Here is a 12,574-nt window from a genome sequence, read left to right on the forward strand (position 1 = left end):
CGTGTATATAGAGTTGCTCTCAATAGTTTGAGATATATAACCTCTATATGTAAGAATAGCTTTATAGAAAATTTAAAAGAAGTTTTTTTAAAAAAATTTAATTTTACAAAAAGCTAAAAAAGACTTTGAACATGAAAGTGTTATTAAAAAGGTTTGTTTCGATCATCCACGTGCTTTTTCAGAACCTAAAATTGATTACAGCTCTTTAAATAAGAAAGTAGATTTATAGTTTATGCATTAAGGTAGAGTGCCTTTAAATATTTTTCAAAAAATTATGAGCAGTTTTCAAAGAAGTGTTGGATTCTGGATGGGACAGAAATTCGCTGTTGATTTACTTATAGATGAGTTTTTAAGTTGATTGTTTTTTCTCTGAATTTACAACAGTTGAGGAAATGAAGTTTACTTTTTTATATTCTTAGAAGTCTTCATCCAATAAACAAGCGAAAAATTTAAAAAAGTTTTTCGTGGTCTTGTTCACATGATGTTTGGTTGACGTCATGTGAACGAAATGTCATGCATGCAAAAAATCAACTACACTTAACCACAAAATTAACGCACCACTTATAAATTCCAACTCATTTTGAAAAATATTATATATATCCCGGATTTATCAATTACAATTATGATAATAATGTATATTGTTACGCCTTTTGTAGGTTTTATTCCGTTTCTCTAATTTAATTTCCAAATTTTAGCAGCTTTTCATAAAAAGCATATTTTGCTCTGTAATTAAACCTCACTTCTAAAAAAAAAGTATGAATCTCGAACTTGGTAGAAGATTTGGAGTGTCTTATACAACAGTTGGTAGGGCTGTTCTACAAAGGTTTGTAGAGACCAATGATTACGCTTGACGACTTAGCCAAGGAAGACCACCAGCTACCACTGCGGTGGAGGACAGATTTTTGATGTTTCGAACATTTAGAGAACAGTTCACTGCTGCACGAAGTCTCCAAATACAACTTGCTGAGGTTCATGGAACAGCTATTAATTTAGATACCATAAGGAGAAGAAGACTTCGTGTTTTAAATTTACTACGTCGGGCAGCAGCTACTGGTTCCAGGGTTGTCTGTAGACCACTGAAGAAACAGACTGACATTTGCAAGGAGGCATATGAATTGGGAAATACATAATTGGGAACAGGTCTCGTTTACAGATGAGTCAAGTTTTTGCCTTGTAAATTCTGATCGCCGCCCGATAACAATAATAATTATTTTATTTTGTTAAACGAACCATATTTTTGGTTTTAACTTTTTTTTTGGTTTTAGCTTTTTTTTTGGTTTTAGCTTTTTTTTTGGTTTTAGCTTTTTTTTTGGTTTAAGCTTTTTTTTAGTCAATTTTATCATTCTCATCGAAATAATTGTATTCTATTCTTTTATTAGCATCATCGAAATAATTTTGTTCATGTGGTCTATTTTTAATATGTCGGTCAAAATATATGATAATATTGACATCAATAAAAATAAATCGAAATCTTTAAGTGGTGCGTTAATTTTGCGGTTAAATGTATTTCCATAAGAATTTTTTTACTCAATCAGTATAATACAATAATTAATACTGCAATTGTCAAGTTTGATCTACTTAGATATAAAAAAAAAGTTCTTATTACATAGAATTTGGGTCAGCATTAACAGGTTTCCGTCAATGACAACACGTGATGCAACTTTAAAACAGAACCATTTAAAGGCTTAAGGTGGTAGAGCACAAAAAAGACACTTTTCATGAAAGATTTAAAAAATAGTTTTAAAAATATGCAGAAATGCTTCACTAAGAGAAATGAAATGTTTTTGCAAAAAAAAAAATTTGAAAAACTTTACCAAAAACCCATAATGGCGCAAAAACAGTGTAAATAAAGATCTAATTCTTATGTTTTCAAAACACGTTAACTTGAGTTAGACTTAAGAACCATTAATTAAACTTTGCAGATCTGTTAATGAACTTATTTTATTCCATTTAACAGATAGAATTTTAATTAGTCCTTTTATATGTAAAGATATGACCTATTTTTTAAGATAAGTTAAATTTAGTACGATTTACAAGCAGTTTAAAGAAGTTAAAACTAAAAATAATGAGTTTTAAAAACAATTAAATAAAATCTATCTGTCAAATGAATTCTAATGTTGTTAGGAATATGTCCTGAAAATTTCAGAACAAAAGCTTTATTCAATCAGAAAAAATCATGTTTTGAAATCTTGATAAAATATGAAAAACTCAACTTGCAGAAAAAACAAAAATAAGTACAAAATAAAGAAAAACAAAATTCTCAAAATTCAAATTTCTTTAAAGGCAAAGTTGATAAATAAACAATAAAAAGCATGATAGACACAACAAAAAGACAAATTAGCTTGCAATTTTGCTCAACGTATATAATAAACGAGGGTATGTTTGTGGTTGCTATGGCGTTGCTAAGGTAAATAATTTTGCAAATGTAGATTTTTAACACATTTCCAAAAATAGTTTCAGTTTCATACTAACATCAAAAGAAAGAGGATAAAATTTTAAATAAGATGAATGAAAAATTTTTTTTTTCATATTTTGATCAAATATTTGTATTTTAATTGTGCTCTACCACTTTAATCTATTAAAGTTTAACAATATAATAAGAAAGTAATTTGAAATATGAAATTTGACATTTGTAATCTGTTATTTTCAGTTTTTAACGCGTTGGCCTTCTCCACCTTTTATAAACATGCATAAATACATTTGTGTGATAACTTCTCTTGTTGCATAGTTACGCATTGGCCCACGCAGGAGTCGCTAATCTCTATCTTTGCAAACAAGGGCTCTTTTTGCTGCATTTCATCATAAATTTTATGTTAAAGACTTATTGATAGTTTAATAATTATAACAAAAGTCTTTTTATATATGAGTTAACCAGTTCTATCATGCGAACCACTTGGAACCACAGCTGACAATATTATTAAGTAATAAGCATTTGAACATCAACTGGATTTGATATGGGATAGTTTTTTCAATAAAATCAGCGTCAAATAATAAAAATGTAAAGAATTTCGTGAAAATAGACTTAATTCTTAACCCCCAACTCAAAAGGTTAAGATCAAGTCTTGTTTTGGCTTCGAGAACTATACCTCTGTCTCTGACCTGCAATGAATATTTTTTTTTGAAAGGTGTTGAATTTAAATTTTAATTTACAAATAAACGTCTTCAAAGTAAATCTATTTACTAGATATTAGGTAATTATTTAAAACACGTTTTTAGAACTTTACTTTTTATTTTTATCTTCTTATTTTTAGTATTCTTCTTAACGAATTTTAAAGATTCTTCCATCTTCATTCTTTTCTCTAAAAGTTAAAAATTTTGTTAATATTTTAATGATAGATGCATTTAAATGTAATTTTTAAAAAATGATTTAACTCTCTTGGTTCAGAAATATTTCAATCACTAATATATAATTGTCAACACTGTTGAAAAAATACCTGACTCTGAATGTTGCTAGGAAACCACGATTTGCATTATGTAACTAAACCGGAACCGGAAATCAAACTAAACCGAAAAATTTCATAAATAAATTTAAACAGCAAATTTTAAAGATCTGAAAAAAAAAACTGAAGAGTTTTACAACAAAATAAAAATATTTGAAATGACTTTTCGCGGTGGGATGATGGTGATGGTGATGGTGGTGACTGTTTTAGCGACCATCTTAGCTCAAGACAATTTTCAGTCAAGACCTTCATTCGTTAAAATTTCTTCCATGAGAACAGGTGGTAGCGGTATTGTGTGTACACAAGCCTTTGAAACAATATGTCAAATTCTGTTCGGTGTAAACGCATGCATCAACATAACGATAACTGTGTGTGGATGACATTTTTTTTAAGACTCTCTTTTGTTTGTTGGCTGAAATTTTCATTTCTTTACGGTTTAACAATAAAGCTTTCTTAATGCATAAAAGGATCTTCATAACAAAGAGAAACATCACTCGAAACGATTGAAAACGAAGATCAGATGAAAAATTCTTCACCAAATCAACTTTTTTAAACAACACGTGGCTAGAATTACATTTGAATGTAAAGTTGTTATTTGAAGAAAGTTTTATATTTTTTCATTTTTATTTTATATATTTGAAGCTATAAAATCTTGATTGTGTTGCAAATCAGCTCATAATACTGCATAATTCATTTGTATGTAATACTACAAACGAAAGAAAATTTTTATTTCGCATCAAATCGGTTTTAATTTTCACATAGGTAATTGAAAAAACCGTATTCGGGTTTTTTGGTTACTTTATTTAAAAACTTGTTATTTTAATTGTTATTAACCGTAAAAAATCGAAAAGCCAAAGTCAGGTTTAAGGGTTAAAAGTCTGCTTTAAGGGTTTTTTTCTTTATCAAAAGAGTATATATCAATGTTTCTGTCCTCTTTTATTTGTTTTAATGTTTCCCTCTGTTTATAATTTAAGTTGCTGTTTTTTTGTGGTTTAAGCATTTTAAGTTGCCTCAACACGTTTCTGCGTAAGTCTTGTAAACTCTCAATTTTGTTGTAATACTCTAGTTTTAACGCAGTGTATTCTGTTACTGAAATAATGTCTAAATAGGGTATATTTTGTATAGTTGGAACAAATTTAGGTCCTAGTTCTAAAAGATTTCTGTGGTTTTCAGGTATTTCCGTTTCACATAGGTTTGACACAACATCTTTAAGAAATTTATACTCTTTTGATAAAGGAGCAGGCTTTGTTAGATTCGAACACAACAAAACCATTGACAAAATTCGTCAAGAGATTGGCAAAACAAAGATAATTAAAAAGGACCCTACCATTACATTTGCTACTAAAATTAAAACTTACCTATCAAAATTGAGTAAAAAAGGGCGATTTACCAAAAAAGAATATGAAAGTCTTTACCCAAGCGACCCAGTACCACCACGTATGTATGGTGTAATTAAAGCGCACAAACCGGAAAAATCATACCCTATGCGATTAGTAGTTTCAACCATCGGGACACCAAGTTATGGAATATCACAATATCTAGTAAATATATTTTAACCAATTTTAGATAAAAACATAACAAAGTTAAAAAATTCATCAACTTTTGTAAAAACAGCTAAACTTTGGAATATATTAAATGATGAAATACAAGTATCTTATGACGTTGTCAATTTATATCCACCAATTCCTCTGGGAGAAGCTACAAAAATTCTTCTTGATATGTTAGAGCACTTCCCAAATTTAAATAAACTAACAAAACTAAGCGTTTCAGAAATAAAATCACTAATAGAACTGTGTTTATATAAATGTTGTTTTTTATGGAATGAAGAAATTCACGAACTTGTAGATACAGGTCCAATAGGACTTTCACTCATGGTAGTACTCGCGGAAGGTTTCCTGCAATTTTTTGAAAATAAACCAATCAAAATTGCGCTTCATTTTAATCCACCGTTAGAAATAAAATTGTTTTTCAGGTACGTAGATGATAGCCACGCAAGATTTACAAATAAAGATAATGCCATCCGTTTTCAACAAATATTAAACAGTCAACATCATGCCATCAAATACACAATTGAATTGGAAGATGAAAACAAAAGATTAAATTTTTTAGGCATCCAAATAACAAATAATCAAAAAGGTAAATATGATTTTAACATACATCGAAAAAAAAGCAATAACAAATATTCAGGTTAAGCCCAATTCAAACCACGATCCAAAAATCTTAGAAGGAATATTTAAAGTATTTGTTCATAGAGCTTTATCAATTTGCTCTAAAAAAATTTTAAGTAAAGAAATCGATTTCCTAATAAATATGTTTGCTGAAAATGGATACGAAAAGAAGAAATTATAAGACCTTGCAAATATTGTTATAAAAAAACGATACTCAAATAATGAAATAGTTTTATCTAACAACGAAGCAACTATGCCAACTATATCACTACCAATATTATCACAAAAACTTCGAAAAATCTTTAGGAAAGCAGGTTACAGGGCAGTCTTTAAATCCAGTGCAAATCTTAAATCTTTGCTAACTTCACGGAACAAAACAAAACTACCACTAAATAGCCATCCTGGAGTATACCTAATAGAATGCGAGTGTAAACAAAAATACATCGGCGAAACAAAAATGAAAATTGCAACAAGAACAAAACAACACCAAAAAAATGTTTTTGAAGAAAAATTAGAACAATCTGCAATTGGGCATCATAAAATTAAATGTTCATGTAATATAAAATGGGATCAAGTAAAGACGTTAAAAGTAGAACCCAAAAAATTTGAAAGAAAAGTTCGAGAGGCAATCGAAATTCAGTTCAACAAATGCGGATCTAAAAATGGAGGTATGAATTTAGATGACGGTCAATATGTAAAAACGCAATTCTGGACGCCATAATTTTTATACCTACGTAATTTTAAAGATGCTCAATTAAAGCGAACTTTAAAGAAGCCATTAAAAAGTGACGTTACCGTTAAAGTTTGTTTGTAATTTAATTTAATTAATAATTTGTAATTAAAGCTGAAGATGCTAGTATCAATAATCTAGCAAAAATTTCTTAGATAAAATAAAAAATTAGTATTGAGAAAATTCGTATTTATTGATGTTCATATATTAATATATATATATATATATATATATATATATATATATATATATATATATATATATATATATATATATATATATAGATGTAGCTTGGTATATTTATTCCTGCTTTTTTTTTTCGGGTGAAGTTGGCAAAGGCTAGATTCCAAAACAAGCAAGTCTAATGCTCTTGAATAGAAATCATTAAATTTTACATACATACATACATAGATACATACATAGATACATACATACATACATACATACATACATACATACATACATACATACATACATACATACATACATACATACATACATACATACATACATACATACATACATACATACATACATACATACATACATACATACATACATACATACATACATACATACATACATACATACATACATACATACATACATACATACATACATACATACATACATACATACATACATACATACATACATACATACATACATACATACATACATACATACATACATACATACATCATACATTTTTGAGACCAACTTAAATTTATTTGATCATAAATGATTACTAATTCACACCTCAAATCATAAAACTGATGTCAAAATAATGATACCATGGAGTGATGTAAAGAAAAAAAGGAAATATTATCTAGAAAAAATTAGCAAAGCTTTCATAGATTTCTAGAAGTAAACAACTTTTATGAAAAGAGAAACCTGACTCAAAATTTTTGTTGAGAATTCTAATGTCAAATTTGATCAAATTGCTTTACAATACCAAAACATCTCTTGTCCAGTTTGCAAATCTTCTGGGAAATCTCTCTTTTGGAAATGGATGGATTCTTTAACCTGTTTAAATAGAAAAGAGGTCATTTTGGACGTGATATTTATTCAAACGAGACGTCCACAGGAGAGGATTTCTTGTATTGATCATTTGAAGCAACAACTCATCAAAGAAATCTTCACTGCTGAAAGTTTTAGTTGTGACCGGTTTTTTGGCACCAATAGATAGGATAGAAAATCTGGACAATGTCAGTGCTTAATCATAAGGATAGATAATAATCCTCATCTAAGTTCGTTTTTTTAATACTTCAATGCTCTTTTAGGAGCTGTTTATATGAAAAGCGGGCTAGCTCATTTGCAGGGCTAGCCTGTTTACCAAGATCTCAACGTCGTCCTTATTTCAATCTAATTTTATTTTGCGTTTATATGATGAAGAGAGCGAGCCTGGCAAGCGAGATGTCAATTTTTTTTGGCGAAATCTCGGCAAACGGGCTAGCCTTTGTCCATATAAACAGCTCCTTAGAAATTCACCAATTTTTAGCTCTTTGATTAGCAGTAGAGCATCCCGCCATCAGAAATTGCGTAAATGCGTAAATTCCAATGTGAGAAATAGTTTATAAAGGTGACTCCGATGTGATCCGATGGTGAGGAATGGTATAACATCGGAGCTGTGATGTCGTCCGAGGCCAATGGGCAGAATTTCACGCACTCTCCGATATATTTTGAGATTTACGCATTATTGTATGATATTTTCGCGTAATTTCACAATAAATCGTATTTACAGTGTAAACTCATAATATTGTGATACTTCCGATGTATTTATCTATAATTACGAGGTTTTTCGCAAAACTACAGCAAAATTTTGCAAGCCACCACAAACCGTCGTAAAATATCGGAAAATAAAAAGATTAAATCTTTTTTTTTACATTTTATTTAAATTTCGCAAACCATCTTAATCTAAATTACTTTCAAAGTAAATGACTTACTTTTAAATTGATTTACATAGACAAACAAAAAGTAAATAATATCTTTATGTTAATTACTTTTACTTGTAATAATAAATTACTTTAAAAAGTAAAAGTTACGCATTTTTAAAATCAACTTCAGGTAAGTAATTTTTACATGTAATATATTATTTTACTATGTTACTTTTTAAAAAATGAATTACTTTTAAGTGTAAATATATTTGATAATTTAACCTAATTTTGTAAAGTAATATTTGTTCAAAAGTAACTTTTTAACATCAAAGTAAGTAAATGTGCTATCCCTAGTAGGTTTGTAGGAACTAAAAATAAAAACTTTAAATCATATTGCAGCTTTTTACAGCTTTATTATCTAAAACGCGATCGTTTGGAATGAAATTTCTGAAACGAGAAATACGATAGGGATTGCTCGAAATAAAAAACGTAGCAAACGCAGACCCTTTTCATAGAAAAACGATTGTTGATGTTAGCTAAACAATTAACTTTAGTAAAAAAATATAAAGGTATTTGTAAAAAGTTAGTTTTTGAGTTGGCGCAGTTTAGTACCCAGCCGTCCTTAACGTAACTTTTTTCCCCGTTAATAAAACAGTTACGAGAAAAGAAGAAGAAAAATACAAAGTTTTCTTTTTTTTTTTAATATTTGTTTTACTTGTTTTTTTGTTATTGTTACTTTTTTCTTTTCAGCATAAACATAATCTATAGTGGACACCGGCCACTTAGGCAACGGATACAACTCCGATATCTTATCTATCTTGGATTAGTAGTTTATTCGCAGTGCAAGATTTCAGAAATGTAGTTTTTTCTGTACATATTTTAGGGGGTTGATAAATTGTTACGAGATTAATTTTAAAAAAAAAAGATCAGTTAAAAAATACAACATAATGGTCTTTTGTATCCAAGTTCATTTTGAATGAAAAATTTAATTATTTTTAACTAAACCTGTATTATTAAAGACCTCAACATCAGATTATTGTTTAAGAGCAATAGAAAAACAATTATCCCATGATGGAAGTGCATAAACATTGAGGATTACATGTTTCTTTTAGAATCTTCTTATCGTTAACGTAAATACCTTGATATTATAAAGTGGATTCATACACTTCTGCTATACAATGGAAGTTCGTACAAAATTTTATGGAAGCATCCAGAGTGGTGATTCAGAAAGTAGTTTCATTACGTCAGACATTAAAACGGCAGATGAACAAAACGAAGCGCTTTTAGTTTTTAATTTACCAGAACGTGAAAAAACTCTTCCTAAAAAGAAACTAATTCGAAATAGGAAAGAGTTAATTGTAATTATTTCTATGGTGTTAATCAACTTGATTGGCCAAACTGCCAATTCCGTTATTGCACCGTTTTTCACTCTGGAGGTAAGTAATTACTGTTCTCCTAATATATTAAGTAATTAGTTTATTGATATATTTACTAATTCACTTTCTATTTGAAAGAGTTAATGATAAAAATAAACATATCAGATAGTTACATAACTAGTTATGTTTAGTTTTGTAGTTAACTTCCCACGTGTACAAAATTTTTAGAAAAGTATATTGAGGGTATAATACGTCATCTATTTAGACTAACAAGGAAAACACAAGACTTTAGAGACAAAATATTTGAGTGTCGTTAGCACATCTGTCTTCTAATCTTTAAAACGAGCCTCGATTTCGCTGAAATCGAGGCTATAAATTTCGGAACAAGGCATTTAATCAAAAACCTTTTTTCTCAATAAACCAATTAAAAAAATCAAGCTAATATTACAAAAAGGCTGATATTACACAAGGCACTTTTTTGCGTTTTTCTAGATTTTTTGAAAACTTAAGTATATGAATTTTTAAAGCTTTCGCTGTTATCGTTTATAAAGGTTGTAATCACAGAGGTAACTACAACTGTAAAATGCAAAAAAACACGCAAAAAAAAAAAAAGATAAAAAGCTTACCTATAATTGCAATAAAAAATTCGCGTTACTATTTTTAGAATTATCATTCATTTGTAAGCACAAGCGAGTTCGTCAAGTTTGGCGAGTTCGGATTTTTCGAGTTTTTCGATACAAGTTTGTCAAATAGTAAAATTTTTCTTATAACTCGAGTTCAACCTTTTCATATTTTATTTTCATTCAATTATTTTGATAGAGATTTCACAGATTTATTAAGTTTATGAGCTTTAAGGAAGTTTTTTTTAACGAACAATAATTATTTGAGAATACAAATCAATGCAGTACTTATTTGAGAATACAAATCAATGCAGTACTTATTCGTCAGGTTATTAACTCCTGTGTTGGCAATTTGTTTACGTCATCATGTTAATAATCTGACGGTTTAAAAAGTTAATTGTGTAATGTTTAAACGAAAATAAAAATCTGCTTTGTTCGAAAACAAATTTTAAAAAATACTTGTTGTTGATAATTAAAATTGCTGTCATGTCGAATACAACATATTCGATACAAAACTTCCTTTATTCTTTGACATGGTATAAAAAGCTTTTCAACAGGAAGTAAAAAAATCATTCAAAAGAATTGGTGGTGTAGCATTTACCGCTGATATGTGGACAAGCAAGAATAATCGATGCAGATCCGTTTTTTCAAGTTTTCAACTCCTATACCCAAACTAATCCAAACAGCTCAGTCGAACGGCACTTTAAAAACTTTACCTTTCTTACAATACTTAAAAATGATTAAAACTAATTAAGTTGTATCAACGCCGTTGTTATTAGTAGTTTTGTACAAGAAAAAGAAATATTTTTGTCGTAGAGCTTCAATTATTATTTATACAAATATTAGGTTTTGATGTTTGTTTATATCAATAAATATCATTACCTTATCATTCCCACACAGCAATCAAAATAACAAAATTAAGTTAGGCAATATCTCAGCACTGCTTCGGCTTCAAGAAACAAAAAGATCATGGAATGATGGAAACCGATGCCAAACACTTATCTTCTTCTTCTTACAAAACTTGCATAGAAAGTTCTTTACATTCCAGCCTCATATCAGCATCAGATAAAGTTTTTTCTTAGTCAGGCGGCATATTCACCTGTAAACAAACAAACCTTCACATAAACAATTTTAAAAAACTTGTTTTATGTGCGAGAGAAGATTGATTTTGTTAATTTTTAGCTTTGTCAGCATTTAAATTGATTTAAAAACAACTGAAGCAATTTTAACTTTTTAGATTTATTTTTGTTGCTGTTTGCAAAAAAAATAAAGAAGTGAACTTTTTCTTGTAAAAATAATGCAAGTATTAAAAGTAAGAAAACCAAATTTTTTAACTAGAAAATATAAAAAAATTATAAAATATTAATGATAGAATTGAAAAAGCCTAAAACATGTATTAGATAATGTCAGAAACTTGAGAATCAAGCTTATTAAATTTTTAGAAACCAATCAAATTTTTTCCTCAGTTTTTGCGAGTTTAAATAGTTCAAATACATATGGCGCGCGGCATTTAATAATCAAGTCATGTTTTTTGAAAAATGTAATTTTTTCAGGGAAGAAACTGATTAAATTTAAATAAAACCAACTTTACAGTTTTAAAGCTGCATTTTCAAACTGCATTTTCAAACTGCATTTTCAAACTGCATTTTCAAACTGCATTTTCAAACTGCATTTTCAAACTGCATTTTCAAACTGCATTTTCAAACTGCATTTTCAAACTGCATTTTCAAACTGCATTTTCAAACTGCATTTTCAAACTGCATTTTCAAACTGCATTTTCAAACTGCATTTTCAAACTGCATTTTCAAACTGCATTTTCAAACTGCATTTTCAAACTGCATTTTCAAACTGCATTTTCAAACTGCATTTTCAAACTGCATTTTCAAACTGCATTTTAAAACTGCATTTTAAAACTGCATTTTAAAACTGCATTTTAAAACTGAATTAATCTTCTCACATTCTACTCAATGACATTACCTTGCACATCAATGGCTGGTTCGATATGACCACGGAATCTGATGCAGCTATTGATAATTGCATCCTTTGACAATGTCTTGAAATCTTTCTTGATCTTGGCGACCAACTCTTTCTTGGTATTGCACGGGGACTTCTTGGTCTCTCTTTCAATTGTCCTCTACACAAAAAAGTTCATAGGATTTAAGCCCTGTTTTAGAGGGACAAATCTTCAGGACTAAAACAGTCACAAAAAGCTTCTCTCAGAAGCTTTCGTAATTTTCTTGATGTATGGCATGGTGCTGAGTCTTACTGTCACACATATGGCCATCTAACAGCAACTTTTTTTATCCATAGCATTAAACATTCCTTTAGGACCTTTAAATACTTGTCCGTATTCACCCTCAAGC

At 29.0% G+C, this 12,574-nt stretch overlaps 1 protein-coding gene across 4 annotated transcripts in view; it reads left to right on the forward strand.

Moving 5' to 3' along the window:
* Positions 1-9,242: 9,242 nt before the first annotated feature.
* The window catches only part of LOC145192558 (MFS-type transporter SLC18B1-like), a 41,910-nt gene continuing 38,578 nt past the window's right edge, over positions 9,243-12,574 (forward strand). For 2 of the 4 annotated variants that reach the window (XM_090093227.1, XM_090093225.1), the window contains exon 1: positions 9,243-9,651. In XM_090093227.1, coding sequence (XP_089949353.1) covers positions 9,394-9,651 — 258 coding nt within the window. In that variant the 5' untranslated portion in view covers positions 9,243-9,393. The remainder of the gene's footprint in view (positions 9,652-12,574) is intronic. The other 2 variants (XM_090093233.1, XM_090093237.1) reach the window with 2 other exon arrangements.

Source organism: Hydra viridissima, unplaced genomic scaffold, assembly GCF_058129835.1.
Source record: "Hydra viridissima isolate aposymbiotic clone 2 unplaced genomic scaffold, HvirCarnegie_v1 scaffold_1, whole genome shotgun sequence".
Taxonomy (NCBI): domain Eukaryota; kingdom Metazoa; phylum Cnidaria; class Hydrozoa; order Anthoathecata; family Hydridae; genus Hydra; species Hydra viridissima.